The sequence below is a fragment of the Calonectris borealis genome, chromosome 15, assembly GCF_964195595.1.
Source record: "Calonectris borealis chromosome 15, bCalBor7.hap1.2, whole genome shotgun sequence".
NCBI classification, from domain to species: domain Eukaryota; kingdom Metazoa; phylum Chordata; class Aves; order Procellariiformes; family Procellariidae; genus Calonectris; species Calonectris borealis.
This window is the reverse complement of record NC_134326.1, coordinates 2,241,389-2,260,532: the sequence shown is the minus strand read 5'-3', so window position 1 is coordinate 2,260,532 and position 19,144 is coordinate 2,241,389. Positions and strand designations below refer to the sequence as shown.

Genomic DNA, 19,144 nt, shown 5'->3' with positions numbered 1-19,144 from the left:
GAACCAGAGAGGAGCAGGGGGCCCTGTGCCAGCCACCTGCCACACTCGGGACCCAGATGGGTGCTGGGGTCTTGGGCTGATCCTGCCCTACACCCCTATGGGCCCCTCTCTTGTGGGGGGCTCCTGGCGGTCTCCCCTCACCCCTGCCCGTGCCAGGCCCTCCATGCCACCCCCGCCATCTCCATCCCAGTGTGCTCAATCCCTCCTTCAGCCTGCACTGGTCATACTGGGATGGGGGAAAGCTGAACATTATCACCCTCCCTCCCTCGTGCCAGGACAGCTGCCTGACTGTCGATGGCATCTTCCGCTTGGATGCAGGACAGGTGTTGGGGGCCCCAAGTCCTTCTTCTGCGCTCCTGTCCCCAGCCAGGGGGTGGGGACCCAAGGACGTGCTGGCCCGAGCCGTGGGCTGGGACACCCGGCTGTGGTCCCAGAGGCACTGGGCACCACTGCCAGCTCCTCAGGTGCCGTAGGCTGTGCCGGGGACCCGGGGCTTGGTCCTATGTGTGGCTCTGCTGGTGTTTCTTACCCCTTCCCTGTTTCCTCTTGGGTGCTGGGACGTGGCTGCCGCGCTGTCTGTGCCTTACTGCCCGTGCCATGCTCTCTGGTGTGCTGTGCTCCACTGTGCCATACCATCGATGCCATGCCATGCCACGCATGCTGTGCATCTACACTGTGCCATCCATACTGGGCTACCCGTGCTGGGCTACCCCTGCCATACCACCTGCGTTGTGCTGTCCGATCCATGCCAATGCCCTCTGTGCTGGGCAATCTGCACCGCGCTGCCCGTGCTGTGCCATGCCGGCTGTGCCATGCCACCCCTGCTCTGCTGGCTACGTCTCTCCTATCAGGAGAAGGTCCTGGAGTTGGCAAGACCCCAGCTGGCCCTGGTTCCCCACGTCCCTGCTGCTGTGGGACCCCCATGGCCCTGGGACCCAGCTGCCATTCCAGAGCATCATCTGGCAGGTGAGGGCACAGGGCATGGCAGGGGAGAGGTGACAGGAGAGGTGACAGTGCAACAGTCCTGGGCTCCCAGGTCGTCCAGCTGACCCCAGTCCTGCTGGTATGGGTGTGAGACCCAGCCACAGGTGCCAAGAACCAACGGCTCCCAGCTTGACCCAGCTTGTCCCCAGGTGATCGACACCGTCTTCCAAGAACTGGAGGCCATGGGGGGCGGTGCACAGAGCCTGCAAACTGCCAGCCTGGTCCAGGTAGGGCAGGAGCAGGGCTGGCCAGGATACCCTGGGGTGGGGGTCCCGTTCCCCTCTGCCGCTGGCCAGTCCCTGCTGCGCCAAGGGGCATGTACTGGCATCCAGTCCCCTATGCTGGAGGGTGACCAGGGGCTGGAGACATTCGGATCCCGGGCTTTCTCACCTCTTTGCAGGACTTCCCAGGCGTGGGAAGCCTGGGCTGCCCACGGGGGGTCTCCCAGGCTCCAGCAGCATGGTGGGCACGGGGGAGCCCTCTGACACCTTCCTGCCCACCACCTGGCTGGACTTTTCCTGCCAGCCACTGCTTCCTGTGGCCTGAAGGTCCCTCCAGCGTGCGCCTGGTTGGCACAGGAGCGATGTCAGCTCCTGCCACCAGGCTGGGCACTGCCTTTTGGCTCCGGGATGCTGCCAGGGACCTGCCAAGCTCTGCACAGCGGTCTGGCATTCCCCAGGCTCTGTCTTTCCCTGGAAAAGCTGGACGTGACCCTGAGATCTCTCCCCAGCCCTTACCTGTGCAGGGCCACGAGCAATCTGGGGGCCCTGGTGAGTGCGGGATGCCAGCAGCCCCCTCTTTCTGCTCCCCCACCTAACGCAGCCCGTTCCAGGTCTGTGCCCCCAAGAAAGCCTGGGACCTGCTCCGTCCTGATGGCCAAGCCCTGCAAGTGATGGATGTCACGCCCCTGGGCCTGTAGGTACCTGATACCCCATGGCTGGGCAGCTACTCCTGGGGGGCTGGTACCCCAACATCGAGCATGGGGCTGGGCAGGGAGCATGGTGCCCAGCCAGGGGACAGCCAGGCGTATCCCTCAGGGGGCCTGGGCATTCAGAAGGCAGGTGGATGTGACCCTCCTTGCTCGCTCTTGTCTCTCTCTGCTTCCAGGATGGTGGAGGAGGCAATGGAAATTGCCGTGCCCGATGCCCAAGCTGCCATCAGTGTCTATGCCCAGGGGCTGGGTGCCATTCTGGCACCCCGCAGATGGGTGCCCGCAGATGGGTGCTCAGCCACGCAGGGGTGAGAGATTCAGACGATATGCCGCAGGGTCAGGAAGGATTGGGCCATGGGGTGCTGGGGCTGGCTCCAGGCACCGCTGCAGCCCCACTCGCACGCCGGCCTCTCCCCAGTGCCAGCAGCCTCTTCACCCTCACCGTGGAGCAGGAGCTGGAGGGCGGCAGGCTCCAGCGCTCAGCTCTCAGGATCCCGGCATCCCCCGGGGCCGGCGGGCCCTGCCCCGAGCCGTACGTACCAGAGCTGCAGCTCTGCGCTGGGGCTGAGCGGGGTCCCCTCTCTGGCACCCCCACCGTGCCTGTTGCAGGGTGAGGGGGATTCGGTACCCAGAGATGAAGCAGGAAAGATCTGGACACCCCAACGGGAGCCTGTGGCTGGGAGCCAAGGGGCTGCTAGCACCCCCCAGGGATGTGGGCTTGCTCCCAGCGTGGCTAACCCACCCTCGGGCTCTCGTGGGTCGGGGCTCAGCCTGCCCGGCCGTGTGGGTCCCAGCCCCACCCCTCTACCAGGGTGTCTCTCGCCCCATATGCAGGGCACCGGCCGCCGGCCACCCCCCGCCTGTCACCGGCTGCCTGCCCTGGATCGTTGAGCGGCTGCTGGAGGGGAACAGCCTGATGTTCCTACTGCTGTGCGTGACACTGCCAGGTAGCCCTTGGGACGCTGCTTTGGGGTGCCCCTTCCCTGAGGTTTCCCCCCTACCTTGCCCCACGCCTGGCACTCGGTCCCTGGCCACTGCCCGGGGACCCCTGCCGTTGTCAGAAGCCATTGTCAGACCTGGAACAGGGTGCGTTAGGCGGGGGCAGAAAGAGGGGGCTAATCCCCATCAGCCCTGACCCTGTGCCAGGCACCGGGATGTCCCCGTGCTGGTGGACCCCCATGGCCCCTGCCCAGGGTTTGCTGCTCTCCCAGACGCCTCCAGAGAAGAGATCCTGGCGGCACTGGGGCTGGCCAAGTGGGTGAAGGGGCTGGCCAAGACGATCTCGGCCACCCTCTGGGACCCGGCGCAAGAGGTCGTGGCGCGTCGAAGGGAGATCCGAGGGCTGCGGACAGAGCTGCTGGCTGGAGCTGGCCTCCCCGAGCAGAAGATGGCTGTGGCCCAGCTGCGGAGAGCCCTGCGGGAGCTGCAGGTGGGACAATGACCCTGGCCACCAGATGGGACCAGGATGGCACTGATCCCCCCCGGTCAGATGAGGTCCAGGCTCTGTCCGGGCGTCAAGACCCTTGCCTGGCACTGAGGGCAGGGGCTGGGGGCTGCCTGCCTGGGGAGCGAGACGGTGCGGGTGGGATATGTCCCTGGAGCTGTGCCATGCCTGGAGGTCTCCAGCACCCCAGCAAGGACCCCCAGCCCCTCTTTCCAGGTGCTGAAGAGCCAAAAGTGGGAGAAGAAGCTGGAAGCGGCCGAGGTGGTCAGGACAAGTCAGATGTGCCAGCCCAGTGCCAAGGTGGCACAGGTCAGCCATGGCCCCCTCACCCAGGGACAACCCAGGTGCAGGAGAAGCCCTGAATCCTGGCTGCGTCCCTGTAACGTCTCCTCCTGCTCCACAGGACCGGGTCTCTGCAGGGAATACAGCGCCGGGCCAGCAGCCTGGGACCCAAACACCCCTGACTGGTGCCAGCCTGGAGACAGCAGGACCAGCGCGTGGGGACAGGCACGCACCCCACGCCTCGTGGCTGATATGTGGGCACGGAGCATTGCTTTACAAGGTGGGAAACAGCTTCCAGGGGCTGGAAGAGGCCTCAGTCCTTCGTTGAAACTGGCTTCTTCAGCCCCGCCATGTCACGCTCATTCTCCTGCCCGCTCCCCACCCAGGAACAGCGAGAGCAGCCAGGGAGGGGACAGCCGAGCCCCGGGGAGCACAGGGCAGGGCTCGCTGGAGGAGCCCTCGCCGAGCAAAGTGCCACAGCCGTGGCCACGGACTGGGGGTGACACGGTGAGTGGGAGCCCACTGGGTCCCTGGCTGCTGCTCCTGGGCAGGGGCAGCACCCAGGGCCTGCAGCCCTCTGCACTGGCAGCACTGGGTTGCCAGGCTGTCCGAGCCGGCTCTGCTCTCTGCCAGGCAGGGAGCCAGCGCCAGCCGTGCCCATCCTTGGAAGTTCAGTACGCCCTGGCCGAGGCACAGAGGCAGCGGCTGCGGGCTCAGCACTGCCTGCTCCTCCAACGAGAGCTCGGGGACGGGGCAGCACCAGACCGGGAGGCGACCAGGGAGGTGGGCATGGGAAGAGAGCCCATCACCGTGGGCTCCAGGCTCTCCTCCTTCCCTGGCTCTGCTCTCCCAGGGCAGGGCAGCCCCAGGGAGCAGAGACACCCCAGAACTACCCTGTCCTCGTCCCCGTCCCCTGCAGTGGAACACAGCTCGCTGGCAACAGGAGGCGGCCACACTGGGCCTGAGCCTGGAGGCAGCACGGAGGGAGCGGGAGGCGGCCGAGTGGGACCTGGAGGCCTCGCTGCAGAGCCACCGGCAGGAGATGCAGGCCTGCAGGCAGCACCTGCTGCAGGTGGGCAGGGAGGGCTGGCGACACACCGCCAGGCTGCCGGGGCTGTGCCAGCCAGCCCCAGGTGCCCCCACAGGCACTTTGGGACCAGCAGCGCCCGGCAGAGGAAGGCACCGGATCATCGGCACCGGGTGCTGCTGCAGGAGGTGCTCCAGGATGCCGTGGAGCTCGCCGCGCAGAACCAGCAGCCGCGGGAAGCCAGGTGCCTGGGCTCAGCTGATGCCGCCACACAGATGCCCTGAGCCAGCAACCCAGGGTGGCGGGCACTGCTGCCCTGGCAGGCAGGGGTGCCTGCCAGCTCAACCCCCCCTCCCTGGAGCGAGCCACCAGCCAGGGGACGGCCAGCCCCAGCTAAAGCAGTTACACAGGGCAAGGCCTCCCGTCCTGCCTGCTCTGGCTGCAGAGAGCTGCTCCCCGCAGAAACCTGGCCCCCGGGAGGGTGCTCGCTGGCAGAAGGAAGGGAGCGCTTCACCCCTCTGCCCCACGGGGAAAACCCTGCTCTGCCGCTGGGCACGTGCCTGCGGGAGCACAGGCTCGGGCACAGCCCTGCAGCAGGAGCAGAGCGGGCACGGTGGCAGGGCTGGTGAACCCCAGGGTGCTGCCACGTGGAATAAAGCTGGTGCCTCTTCACTGATGAGTGTCGTCAGGCTCGGACATCCCCTGGCCCCCAAACCTCTGCCAAGCGAAACAGATGCCTTCCTGCAGGGAGGACAGACACGCACATGCTGTTGAACCGTAACTTTAATAACCCGGTCCAGAGCCAGCGGTGACTTCTGCCCGCCAGGAACTCACTAGCCGCAGCACTGGTACAAATTCAGGTGCTGTCTCCGTTTTGGGGAGCAGGTGAAACAGTTCTCACATCCCCCTATTCCCCATTGCTCTGCACGGAGCAGCAACACCATGCCTGAGAAGGGGAAGTGGGGCCTAGGGACAGCAGCACTTCAGCCAGGGGCTGGGGCAAGGGGTGGGCTGAGAAACCTCAGAGAGGTGGGAGAAACGCCTCCGGCCGTGGCACGAGGCTGTGCAGGCAGCAGCACCCAGCCCATGCAGACGCCTGGTACCTCTACAGACCCGGAAGGAGGAACCCCCTCCCCCACCTCACTAGGGGCTCAGCGGGGTCACAGGCCAGCGGGAGTCACCTCCCACAGTGCCGAGGCTCCCCTGAAGCCAAGGGCTGGGGATCAGCTGGGCACGTTGGATGGACGTGGCCCCCCTGACGCGGGGAAGCACCATCCACGGGAGTCGAAACAGCGTCAGACCAACGCTGGCCTGGCTGCGATCGTGCAGCAGGGCTGCCCGCGCACAGAGCCCGCAGCAGGGCGGAGCTGATCACAGCAGGAGCATTTACAGGCACAAGAAAGGGGTGCGCTCTTTGGTGCGGGGAAGCAGCTTGAGAACGCGATACGCCGCATGACCAAGGCGCTCAGGGCCTACCCTCGAGGCTGGGCACACCCGATTGCGCAGGAACCCTGTGGCACGGAGCCTGGCCAGGCTGGAGCAGGGCCCAGCTTCCCCCCTGGAAACAGGGACAGGTCACTCTCCACCTCAGCACGCCTCCTCCGGGGGCCCCTTGCTGGTCTTGCATGCACCCACCAGTAACGATGGCAAACTGTAGGGCGGGGAGGCTGACGGGCAGCACACACCGCTGTGCTCCTAAGGCCGGCCCCAGCACAAGCGCTGAACACCCCTGAGGAACGACTGAAGACTGCCTTGGCGCACGCGGGGCAGGAAGGCAGCAGCTACGTGACCCCATAGTACAAGTGGACAGCGAGGCCGATGCATGAGACGGCAACGAAGAAGAGGAGGGTGAGCTGCAGGTCAAAGAGGGTGACGGACAGGAGGGCATTGACCAGGATAGAGCAGGAGATCACGAAGAGCCTGGTGATGTTACTGCTGTGCTTCATGACCACAGACATGATCAAGCCGTTCAAGGCCTGGCTGACCACAATCACTACGACCCAGGAGGAAAAGCCCTCCAAGAAACTGCCCTCTGCGCTGCTCCAGAAGTAGCCGATCAAGTTGAGCAGGACCCCAAAGAAGTAAAGGAAGAGGTTTTGAAGGCTGAGAGGCAGCGCCTGGGTTTTCAGGATGGCTTCCGTGTAGACAGCAGACAAGCCTGATATCAGGCAGTACACCGAGATCAGCAACAAGCCCACCAGCGTGATGTGCAGCTGCATCTGGGAGGGGCTGCCAGGGTCCTGCAGGCCGCCACAGCTGTAGCTCACCCCAGCAGCCACCAGCAGGAAGAGCGCCAGCCATTTGCGCATGCTGAGTCTTTGGCGCAGGAAAAGGCTGTAGAGGAGTGCGGTGCTGACGATCTTTAAGTTACTCAAGACCTGGTAGGTGCTGGGATCCATGAAGAGCTGCATGTGAACCACCAGGTTGTTGTTGGCAGCATAGAGCAGGGCAGACAGGGCAAAGGGGGCAACGTGGCGCCACGACACGGCGACTCCCAGCAGCTCCCGGTTCCAGGTCAGCAGGAACAGGAGGGAGAACACCAGTTTTGTCAGCTCGACAAGAACCACGACGGATGCGGAGCTGAATGGGATCGTCCCGTCCACCTTGCACAGGGTCAGGAGGGGAGCATGAGAGCCGTATATGGCTACAGACAAGACCAGCATCAGTCCCCACAGCCCCCTGCGGAGCACCCGGTTTGCAGAGCCAGCAGCATTACCAAATATCACCATTTTCAGGCGGTGGCCAGCACGGGCGAGCTGCTATCAGTGCAGACAGGCCAGACAGACTCGCACCCTAAAACATTCAAGAAGAGACCAAATATCATGAATTTAATAAGCCTGATTAAAACAGGATGCTACCTGCTACATTTCTGATGCAGCGGAAGAGAAGAGTTTTGTCTTTCATTAGGAAGAGAACTACAAGCCTCCCCAGGAAGCCACACAAAGCATGCTCCTAGGGCAAAGCGTTGCGCTCGGCAGAAGGGCGTACGGGTGGTGAGCGTGACGACATGTCACAGGCAGCCTTTCAGTCCACAGGGGCATGCGGAGAGAGGTGAGGGGAAAAGGCAGCTGGCAAACCGTTGGCTGCCGATGCTTCCAAGCTACTGTGGGTTAGTGGAGTGATCACCGCTGTCACGATGCTCTAATAAATACCCCATAACCAGACCCGCTGATGTCTTGCGATGATGTGGTGGTAAGCCCTTTTCCAGTGGAAAAGAGTGGTGTACGTGATGTGCCTCTGAAAGCCCTAGGAATCTTCTGTGCCTGCTAACTAAGGAGTACCGCTCCTACAGTCACCGCTGCCAAAGGGCTCCTTGCTAGTCCCGACCTTTTTTCAGTGAACTGAAATAGTCCCGGACTGTCTTTTCAACGTCGGGGATGGCGTAGTTCTGAGCGGCGTATATCCCTGTGCAGGTCCCAACCATGAATCCCAGGACGGCCGAGAAGCGAAGTTTGGCTACCAGGTAGCCTGCCAGGAAGCCTTTGAGAAAGGGTGAGGCCAGCAGAGAGCCATCCTGCGGGGAAGAGTGAAGAGTGAGGCCAGGGCGAACTTGCCCAGGGATTGCAGAGCAGGGACATGCCCCGGGGATTATTTTTTTTACCAAGCCCCCTCAAGACGGGTGACTGCTCCGCCCCGAGGCGCACGGGTCACCTCTCCGGCGGGGGAAGCGCGTTACCTGCCCCACGCCAGCGTGCACCTCGTCCTCCACCCTGCGCTGCAGGTTCTCCAGCTGGTCCTTCAGGAAGGCGAGGTCCTTCAGCTTGGGCAGCGGGTCCTGGGGGAGACACGCAGGCTGAGGCCCGGTACCGCAAGCACCGCCCGGGGACGAGGAACCCGCCCAGCGCTCCCTCAGCCCCGGCCCGGCCCGGCCCGCCGCGCCGCCCGACTCACCTTATCGTCCGCCATCTTAGCGCAGGCGCTGCCCGCCGCGCAGGCGCCGCCCGCCGCTGATTGGGCCGCGGGGAGGCACGTGACGCCTCACTCCCTCCCCCCGGCGCCGCCGGCCCGCCCAGCGCCATCTTGAGACGGGGCGGGGACGGGCTGGGCGCCGCCATGATGGCGGGGGCGTCGCCTCCCTCCTGAGGGCCGGCCCTGCTCCGGGTGCGGGGGCGGAGGCCGAGGCCGGTACCGAGCCCCGTAGGGCAGCGAGAGCTCCGGGGCTGTCCCCGCGGTGGGCAGCCGGACCTCACGGCCGCCCCCAGCGCGGTCTGGACTCCTCAGAGCGCCTGCTGGGGCCTAGCTGCCTTCCCCGGCCCCCGGGGTGGGGAACTCCGCCTGCTGCTGGCGCGGCCCGGGTCCCGGGGAGCGGTGGCTGGTGCTGGGGAAGGAGACCCCAAGCGGAGCTGTTTGGCCCATGCATGCGGGAGGGAAGGGCCTCGGCGGGCCTGGGGCTGCGGCTGCTGTGCCCATGGCCCTGCTCTGCCCCGAGCAGGTGGGAGTTGCTGGGGGGGGGTGTGCGATCACTGCCCTGGGATGGCTGGGGCATGGGGGCCTTCAGCACAGGATGGGTGCACACGCGTGTGTCTGTGTTCTCGGAGGCATGGCAGTTTCTGCTGCGAAGGTCCGAGGATCAGCCCAGCATGCACCCTGGGCAGTGTGGGGGGCATTCCCCTCCCTGGCCTGGCAAGCCGGCAGGGAGAAGTCCCAGAGGCTTGCCAGGCCTTGACAGAGCATTTGTCAGAGCTCAGTGTTCAGGAGTCCCCTTGTCTCTGTCCCAGAAGACGCTGCCGTGGTGCTGGGGTTGGCTGCAATGTTGGAGCAGCCCCACGTATCGTTGCCATGTGCTTCCCCTGCCTGCCCTCTTTGCTCACACAGGCAAAGCTCTGCCTTGGGCTTGGGGTCCCAGTCACAGCCTGGCGGAACGGACACATCCTGACGCTGAGTGTTTGTTCAGGTCTGGGGAGGGAGCAGCAGAAGATGACCAGGAGGGCCTGTGAGGCTTACAACGAAGAGGTGATGATGGCATGCTGCTACCTTTGGTTTCTGGTCCATTGGTGGAGGACAAACCGCAGTATGGTGTGGGAACAGCCTTCCCCTGCCAGACTGGCAGGGATGGTTCTGGCAAGTGGAGATCACTGCAGGAACGTCACATCTGCTGCACGGTAAGTGACAGAGGGACAGGAGCAGGCTGGGTCTAGCCTTTAAGTCACTGTCTTTCCTCTTGCTCCCACTGCCTGAACTGAAGTGGGAGGTAAGTGGGGTCCCTGATGACAGAAACCTCAGTCTTCCTCTGCCCTTGTGCTTCATGCCTCCAAGTGGTGTGCCATGGCTTTTCAGCGTAGCTCAGAATTAGCTGAGGTCACAGCAAGTTGTATGGAGCTGTGGATGAAGGAATCACTTGTTGGTCTGTTTGCCTCTACCTGCAGTCTCCCAAAGATGCTGTGATCCACTTGTGGGCAGGGGCTGCTGTCAGAAGACGGGACGTGAAGGAAAATGTCAAGGTACCAAACGGAGTGAAGGCAGCTGGGTGAGAGAGAGTCCAGAGCTGGGGTTTGAAGGAAGCACTGTCAAGGCTGGCACAGCCCAGCTGTGACCCTGGGCTGCCAGGACCTTCCCATCTGTAGCCCTTGTTCCCTCAGGGTCTCCCCCCAGGGGGACCGGGCTGAGAAGATCTCTGCTAGTTTGCCTGCAGCCGTGCCAGGGGGGATCGGCTGGCACCACGGTGCAGATGTGTGCCCCGAGGACAGTGGCGTCTTGCCCTGCTCGTGAGCAGTGACATGGTGCTTGGTTTGTCCTTCATAGCAGTGAGGGTATTTTACAAATCGATGACCATTTCTCTCTTGCCAGCCCAAGAGGGAGAAGATATTCCCCTGTGACCTGGGTGGCAGCTGGTCAGTATGTGGTGCCGTCGTAGGGTACCATGCCTTCAGGCCCACATGGGTCGACTCTTGTGTCTCAAAGGGCCCTGCTGTGTAAGTTTGTGTGACCAGATGCTGTAGGTGTGGACAGAGAAATAGCTACCACAGAACAGCGGGCCAGAGAGGAGAAGTACATGCTGAGAGGCAGCCTGTGAAAGTCCCCCCAGAACTGATGAGAGACTGGCAGTGGTTTTGAATCCACAGGAGCTGGTAAGCGTAGGAGAACACAAGGCTGCCGGCACAGGTGAGCATCTGCTGGGGGTGTCATGTAACTTGGGCTGGGTCCATTACACACAGCAGGATTTTATACAAGCATCTGATGAGAGAAGAGCCCCTCTGAGGGACATCGTGAGCACCTTCTTGGTGGACTCTGGTGTGTCAGTGCAACACTCCACTCCGGGGAGCAGCTGGGGTTGGCTTCCAGCTGTTGCTGCCCGAGCAGGTGTGAGTGACCCTTGTGAGTCAGTGATTGTCCTGTGGGGCTGGTTATCTGTAGTTGGTACCAGCTTGAGTCTGTTAATAGCAAGTGCTTAATGGTCTTGTCATGGACCTTCTTAAAGGTCTAATAAATACCAACTCTGACTTGATCCCCTCTCAGGACCACTTGAGCACCCCTTCCATGTTCCCCTCAAAGGGGGAGCACTGGGAAGCTACAGAGCTGGGGACCCCTCTCTGTCTGTGTGTGCTGCAGTGCCTCCAGGCACTCCAGGCCAGCAGAGAAAAGCCAAGGGCCACCAAAGGTGACCTCCCAAGGGTAGCAAACAGTTGTTGATGTGTGTGCAGGTGAGGGGGGGATTCACCCTGTAGGGCTGGCCAGGAAGAGCATGTTGTCCCCACAGCCCATGCAGGAGATAGGGCAGCCCTCGGGTGAGGGTGTGCTGTCCCTGGTGAAGGGGAGCTGAGCCCCGGGGATCGCTATCTGCAAAGTGTTCGGGCTGAATGTGTGCTACTGCAGCTCCAGCCTAGGGAGGTGTAGAGCACAGAAAGGTAGCAAGCAGCTTCCAGTGTAGGGATCTGTACCAAAATATTAAGGGCTTGAGTCTGCGTCTCATCCCGTCTCTGCTCCTGCTCTCGTAGTAAGCCCTCACCTTGAGGTGCTGTTGTGGGCCTGGCGGACCGCTGCGCTGGAGGCTCCAGGGACTGGTCCTGTGGCTGGTGTCAGGCACAAGTGGGAGGATGTGTTTGGTCCCAAGTGTGGTGCCTCATCCTGTGGCTCAAGATCCCTCCCGTCCTCTTCCTGGTCCTAGGCCATAGTACCAAGACAGCCATCCTTTTCCCAATAGCGAGGGGTGGAGGCAATCCCCCTCGGCTCTCTCCCGCTGCTGCTTTCAGGGCGGAGATAAGAGTCTCTGGCCTCAGGAGGCTGCGTCCAGCCCAGGGCAGTATCAGAAGCAGGAAAAAGAGACAAAACATGTCCCAACCTAATTAACCCCTCTTCCTCTCCCTTTCATGAGCAGGATGTGTGTTTGTGCAGACAACACTGTGGGCTCTTTCCGCAGTGGTTGAAGCAGCTAGATGTCAGTGCTGTTTTGCTGGGGATAGGTGGTGACTCGGAGCATCCTGTCTGCATCCATGTCTGCTGTGGTTACCCAGGTCACTCCTGCCCTGAACAGGTTCGTGCCATACCAGCCAGGTCCGGGGGGATGCTCAGCTGTGATGGGAGCAGCAGGCTGGCTGCGCTGGCTGGCTCCTGCTCTTACTGCAGACCCCAGCACCAGAGGCCAGAACAAAATCGATGAGGGAAGAACAGAAATGACTCCCTAAAACTAACACCTTGAAGTTACTATCTAAAGGCTAGAGCTGGCAGTTCAGAGCTGGGCCCTGTGCCACCTGTGACCCCAAACTGGCACCCAGAAATAGCCCTTCTTCCCTATTTGGGGCTTTAAGTTGTTTTTCCATTTCTTTGTCCGTTCACCTTTCTGTGAGACCTAAGCATCGCACAGTTGTGCTGGGGACCATACTCGGTCTGACATCCGTTGAAGGTGCCAGCGAAACACAAACTGCAGCGCTTTCAGCTTGGGAAACAGGCACTACAGAACTACAAGTAAGACTGAGGAATTGTGAGAAATGCATGTTTCAGATGCTTGGCTAAAAATTTAATTGGAAATTGGAATGTTTGGTTTTACGTATATGTTACACCCATGGATGCTACACCAGGATTTAAAGGCTCAAGGATTTAAAGGTGTGAATTTGCAGGCAAAGCTGTGTATTAAAACAGGCAGCGTGCAAGAGCATTGAGACAGCCCTGTGAAGGCTTCTGGACTGTCAAGCTGCTGGCTCTCAATTTATATGCACCCCCCATATATATTATACTGTTCCCCCTGAGCCACTGGGAAAAGGAAATGAAAGGGACTGTGGAGTCAGTAGCAGGTGCAGCACGAAGCAGAGGTGGTTAATTAATAGCCAGTTTAAGTCTGAGAGATGTGAGAGTCCAACCGTGGCCAACAGCCGAACCGCTGAGCTTCTGTTTTCCTTGCTTTGCAGGATGCCAAACGTTAACCGCAGACAGGTGTGAAGTTAGTGAACCTGCCATTTTCCTCAGCCACTTCAAATAAGCCCACTTTTCAAGCAGTATTTTTGCTACATGAAAGATGAAAAAAGTATCAGTGTGATTGCAAGGGTCTTTCTTGGAGCAAAACTTGAAAAGTGCAACAGTGCAGGGCTGACTTTGAAAATTTGGATATTGCTAAAAAGCAACACTTGAGGGCAGCATTGCCTCACTGAACAGTCTTGAACAGTCCACTGAACAGTCATTGCTGCTCACCTCCTGTAGCTCTTTCCTCATGAAAGGTGTACCCATCACCAACCTCACAAGCACTTTTCTGCAGAAGACGACGTGCACGTTTTTCTCCATCGAAGCACATGACCCTCCCTGGCTGGCATGCACACCTATCTGCCAGTAACTTGTTTTATTTCAGCTTCATGAAGCGACCACCACTGCACAAGCTCGTTGTAAAGCAGCATCATGCACAAAGTGTTCTTTGCTCTGGACCTGCACAGTTATCAACCAGACTCACCTGCTCTTTAGAAATTACACGGATATAAGATTTAAGGACACAAATAAAAGTAGGTCGTGGGGAATCTTTTTAGCTATTGTCGAACTTCCAAAATAGTTACCTTTGGGTTCTTCTCCCCTCCTGCCCCAGATACAGAAGCATCCTGCATTTGCAAGGCTCCATAATTTGACCTTTTCAAACAATCAGAAAGTTTCTGCCCAAAGGCTTCAGGGCCCAAGTTTCAGGATGGGTTTGTAGCTCCCAGGAGTGGAAGGGTGGGAGCACAAACGAAGCTGAGAACACTTCCTGCCTCTCAGAACCAGAGAGGGCCTTACAGTGAGTCAGGTTTTGGGGTCTTCTAGACAATCTGTTTTGTTAATACGAACATTATATTCAAGCCACTGCGTAGAATTTCTAGAGTCAAAATTGACTCTGGCTCTTTCATTAGAAAGAAATATTACAGCCAAGGTGTATACTTGGCATAAGACTTCAGCAGACAGTAGTTACCAGGAATGTAAGCAAAAAAGAGAAATCTTGACACATTTTCCATGATCCAGTCACTAACCACCAGCATTATAAGAATACTCTCTTTACCAGCCTTCACAGGGCCAAGGTCCCACAAGCACGGACAGCAAGATCAAGAGGGAGGAAACCAGCATCCGGATCAGCTGCTCAGATTCACACATAAGTGAGAGTATAGCCAAGAGCAAGGAACGCGGCATCTTTTCTCTTTGTTCTTCTTTTAAGCCACGTGTCTTTCCGTAAGCTGCTGATAATGATAAGTGAGTACATAAGCATTTTGTACAGCACTTGATCAACTCCAGTTCCCACCACACACTGAATGAATTTAAATGACTCAGTAAGTTTTTCTGATTTTGAGTAAAGCAGAGACTTACGCACAGTCTTGTGCATAAGGGCTAGAGAAACTGTGCAAAGGCTTAAATCTGGGGACAAAAAGTGTCATCTCCCCATGGCAAATAGCAGTGTACCCCCAAATTCTAAGTGATGCTGGATGCCAAGGAATTGATACCTAGACATGTTTGAGAGGACTTAAAAAAAATCACTGCTGAAGCCAGCCAAGAAGAGTCACCAGACTGAAGGAACCAGTTTGCAGTAAGGGCCACATTTTGTTCTTGATGAGCAACACAAGGTATCTTTTTAAAGTTTTCTTGCTGTTCAGCACTGGAGCAGAAGCAGCAGTCTGAGGTGCCAACATCCATCATAAACCAGCAAGAAAATGGATGAGATTTCCCTGAAGAGCTGGAGGATATTTCCTGCTCCCAAACCATTGTGTCTGTCACAGAGAGCATCGCAGAGCAGGGGGCCATAGAGGCACAGCAAACCGGATGCCGTCACTCCCGTGGCGATGTGCGACGCTGCTCTGATACTGCTTCCTGTGAGCATCTGCCACATGAGCAACAATTTCTTCCTCGAAATGCAGGTCCTGTGTAGTGTGGGTTGAACTGCAGTTCTGCATCCCCTGTTTGAGGGGATTAGCAGAAGGAGGCAGACAACTCCAGTTTGTTGGTATGTTCAGTCATGACACATTTACAGTGGAAACTGGGCAGTTAAAACAAGCAGGTAACTGCAATAAAGATGACAGTTCACTATCTTTTATATAAACCAGAGCCCAGATGGGTGGCCAGGTTTGCTGAGGTCAAACAGCAATGACAGACCAGTGCCTCTTCCTGGAGATCAGCGGCTCACAGTGGTAGCATGGAACCCCGTCCTCCTGCACCAAGCAAACATTTGCCAACAGAGGAATGAGACCATTCCTGATTCTCCAAAGCAGCGGAGAAAAAACAGCAGGGAAATTTCTCTGCTGATGCTCCAGCACTTTTTTGTGCCATTTAAAGAAGCAGGAAGGCAGGAAGCTGGGTGGCACGAGGCATCTTTTAATTACCAATAGTTCTTGAAATTATTTAGCACTGAGCTGAATGATGGTGTCTGCTACTACTGTCATTTGCAGGGATGGACTCTTGAGGGTCATACAGATACTGACCTCTCAACTCCAAAATGCAGCAGTAAAACAGAAGCAGAGGAACTCTCCTTTCTAGCCTTAAACCCAGAGTCACAAAGATGTCAGCATCAGTTGGGAGTTATGTGCAAAAGAGGTAAGAGTTAAAACATCCAAAAGGACATCTGGGAAAGGCAGGTCTTTAGAGGTGCTGCTCTGCTTTCAGCAGACTGCAGTCTCATGGGTAACGTGTCTGCCCTCCCAAAGGATGCTCATGTGCCTGATGCCAGGCTGGTGATGAGTGCCCACAGTCCTGCTGACTTCTGCCGTCCACCATGGCCATGTCGGTTGGAACTGGCTCCTGAGCCAAAAACACTTCTCATCCTGAACCTAGTGAGAACAAGGCAGCTTTCAGCTCCGTCCCTTTCTTTAAATATTGGTCCATGTAGCTGTAGTCATCCTGAAAATTCCCAGGAATTCTAATACAGTGATCTTTAATAACACATTCCTCCAGAGAATAAACTATTCAGAGTCCAGAGAGATTTTAGGCAGTAAGGGGAGTGCAACTTCCATAAAATCAAATCCTAAATTCACCATTCCCAAACCAAAAGGCAAGAATTTGGGAGCACTCTGCCATCCTTCCCATCCCTCTGTCCCAGACAGTTGCTGTATTCCTGCAAATGGCAGGGCAGTCTGCACCAATGGTTTTTCATCCGATGTAAAGGAGAAGACGTACAAGAGCAGGAGTAAAGAGACTTTTGTAATAGGCACATGCATCTTTTGCAGAAAAACTAAAGATCAGTTTTTCTAAGTTCATGGTAAAAGCCCGAGCACCTGCTCTGCAATGGGTCTTTGAGACAACTCACATATCAGCCACCCTGAGGTTAAAAAATGTCTCCTCTTTGCTGTATGGAGCAGGGTGGATATGGATGGATCACTGCAGGCAGTTAATAGTGATTTCTGGTCACCCACAAGGAGAGAAGACCAAAGTGTGCCTCAGAAAGGCCTGCCGACCTGGTTAACTCCGTGGTTACAAATGAACAGGAGCTGGGCTTATTTACATCCAAATCACACTAGCAAAACCTGATGGGAAAACAGCTAAGATGTGAGGAAGAGCTGTGACAAGCCTTGTCCTTGCTGCATCCAAGCTCAGCCCTGACCCCAGCCCTGGCTGGAGGGAGGGTGCAGCCGTCCTGTGCCGAGCTCCGTGCCTTGCTCACCCGGACCCTGACTGTGAACCTGCCTCCCTGCTCAGCCTTGGACCTGCCTCATTGTTACTGGATGGCGGTGGACCTTGGGCCTGCTCAGCTTACCTTGCTGAAGTATGGTGGCATTGCTGCTGCCTATGGCTCAGGTATGGGTCTGCTGCTCCCTAATGCCTTTCCTTCATCCTGAGGGCAGAAGAGAGCTTCTCAGGCTATGGAGCCGTTCTGGGTGTTGGGCAAAAATGTTTGGCAAGCCCACCCTGCTGATGGTGGGGCTGGTGGGCTGTGACTGGCTTGGTCTTTAGCTCTTTGAGGCCTGGGTGCTCAGCACCCAGCAGTCCCACTGCAGAGCTGGCTGGAAAGCTCAGCTCCTCATCCCACGCATCCTCACCAAGTGGAGAAGCAGTGGAGAGAGGAAACAGTAGGGCAAGAGCAGTGCCAGCCACCTCTCACTGCTGCACTGAGCCCATCCATGAGTCACCCCTGTGGCTCTGTGCTTGCTCCAGGGATAACCAATAGCTGGGGCTCATAGCCCTGTGTCAGGCACCTCTCCATGATGGTTAGACTTGGGGCCATGCTCCTGTCCCCCACAGCTTGTGTTCGGGGGGGCTCAGGTTGAAGATGCCCCCTAAATCTGCTCATCACCCCTTACGGCCCTGGCAGTCCCTGCACATTTGGCTCCCGATCAGGGTAGCGCTGGATTTGCTGCTCACGCAGCTGCTTCTGGCTGTTCCTGTGTTGCTGAGCTCATCCCTGATGCCATGCATTTACCTTGAATCTCAGCAGGTGCCCACAGTGTTTGCTCTGTACCCTTGGGAATGCTGTTTCGAAACAGGAGGTGGGTGATCAGGACCCATGTCCACCTGTCCATGCCCCAGGGCCACACCCCTCGGGTGCAGCACTCTGCTCCCTGCACCCAGCGGTACGCATGTCCTGCCACAAGCAGGTCCCTCGCCTGCAGCAGCATAGCTTTTCCTCTCTCCTTCTCTGGCCAGTGCAGCATCGGGTACTCAGCGCATCCTGGAGGCCTCAGCAAAGAGGCCCCAACGCCTCTGCAAACCAGCAGGTCAAGAGGAACTGGCTCTTTGCAGTGGCCTTTGCTGTCACAAACTCTCTCTTACAGCCCTTCCATGTGTCACGTTTGTCTTTTGCACAGATGCAATACCCAGAGATTAGGCTGCAGATTAAGGTTTTACTGAATCCTGAAATGGTTTCCAATTCCCAGTCCCAGCAAGACCAATGTGCAGCCAAATCTCTTCTGTAAGCTTGCTGGGCTGGAGCTGGGGAGAGGCATCTCCCACCATGTTCTCCCATGTGTGTGAAAAATGGAGCCCTGATATTCACCTGGGCTGCTTTGCTGGGTAAGAGCGGTTTTATCTTGGAAAGGAAAGCTCGGGAAGGAACTGGAGCTGTTTCATGAGCGACTTTAGATGGGAGGAATAAGCTGTAGCTGATCCCTCAGTCACACTGGGGGCAGAAGGTCTCAGCACAGAGCGTACTTCCAGGCCGGGAGAGTGGTACCAGCCCGTGAGGGTCAGCAAACACTGTCCTACAGGGCTCATAGGGCTCGCAGGCATCCCTGGAGCCTTGCCACATCGGCACTGCGTGAGGGGAAGGATGTCCAGGCGCTCGCTGGCCTTGGGCTGCCTATTGCCCAGGAGCCTGCGCAGGTTCCAGAGCCCTTTTGAAAAGGTGGTTAAAGAGCTGGATTATAAGAAACCCAGCGCCCTGCCGTGATCCCCATGGCTGTGGTTGGCTCTGTCCTCTTGGTTCTGTTATTCTTGCAGTGCATCACAGCCCTTGCACGGGCTGTGCACGCTCAGACCAGTGGAAGCTGTGCTCCTGGAAGGAGCAGCTTGCTGGGTGCTGCTGGCAGGAGCCATGCGGCAAGGCCATGGCTAGGCTGGGCAGCCACAACTCCGGTAAGGAGCCTGAGCCTGCTGTTAGAAAGACTGCATACTTGGCACCAGACCATTGGCCAACAGGTCCAGACAGGACTTGAGGACCCTACCCACATTGGAAAAATAGTGGCAGGGAAGCTGGCTTAGCTGGAGACTCACCAGTATCCACAAACAGAGGTAGTACCATCCCCTGGGATGCTTTTGTGCGTCTGACTCCAGGCAAAGCCACCCAGGAAGCTGTGAGTAGAACCAGGAGGGAACCCAGGCACAGCACTCATCCTCAGCCATGCGGCCAGGTCACGACCTCTGGGCCCCTGGACTCCGCAGTCCCCTCGGGGCCCAGCGGATGGTCACAGCTGTGTCTGAGCCCTGGTGCTGGAAGTTCAGGCTGAGGGCGAATGGGAGCTCTCAAGGGACCTCATCCTTTTGCCAAAGTCCTGGGAGCTGTGAGGGACCAAAGGGATCACATCCATGTAGGGGTGCTGCAATATCAGAAGGTAACAAGCAAACTGAGCTGCCTCCTGACCCTCCTTCCCTCTCAGGGCAGAACTGGTTGGCT

At 58.2% G+C, this 19,144-nt stretch overlaps 2 protein-coding genes across 2 annotated transcripts; both read right to left on the bottom strand.

Moving 5' to 3' along the window:
- Positions 1-5,433: 5,433 nt before the first annotated feature.
- SLC35A4 (solute carrier family 35 member A4) lies at positions 5,434-7,397 on the bottom strand. The gene has a single exon (XM_075163980.1). It carries the CDS (start codon positions 7,395-7,397, stop codon positions 6,450-6,452), a length of 948 nt encoding a protein of 315 aa, XP_075020081.1. The 3' UTR covers positions 5,434-6,449.
- Positions 7,398-7,469: 72 nt separating this feature from the next.
- LOC142088560 (SLC35A4 upstream open reading frame protein) lies at positions 7,470-8,604 on the bottom strand. The gene is made up of 3 exons (XM_075163981.1): positions 8,560-8,604; positions 8,345-8,443; positions 7,470-8,182 (listed from the first exon to the last, which is right to left on the bottom strand). The coding sequence occupies exons 1-3, from the start codon at positions 8,572-8,574 to the stop codon at positions 7,985-7,987; spliced, it is 312 nt and encodes a 103-aa protein (XP_075020082.1). The 5' UTR covers positions 8,575-8,604; the 3' UTR covers positions 7,470-7,984.
- Positions 8,605-19,144: the final 10,540 nt, after the last annotated feature.

What these genes read in the sequence shown, in the direction of transcription:
- SLC35A4 (XM_075163980.1), bottom strand. Translation starts at nt 7,397, where the DNA reads ATGGTGATATTTGGTAATGCTGCTGGCTCTGCAAACCGGGTGCTCCGC.
- LOC142088560 (XM_075163981.1), bottom strand. An exon ending in TGCACGCTGGCGTGGGGCAG is followed by an intron (nt 8,183 to 8,344) that starts GTAACGCGCTTC and finishes TCTTCCCCGCAG; the next exon opens with GATGGCTCTCTGCTGGCCTC.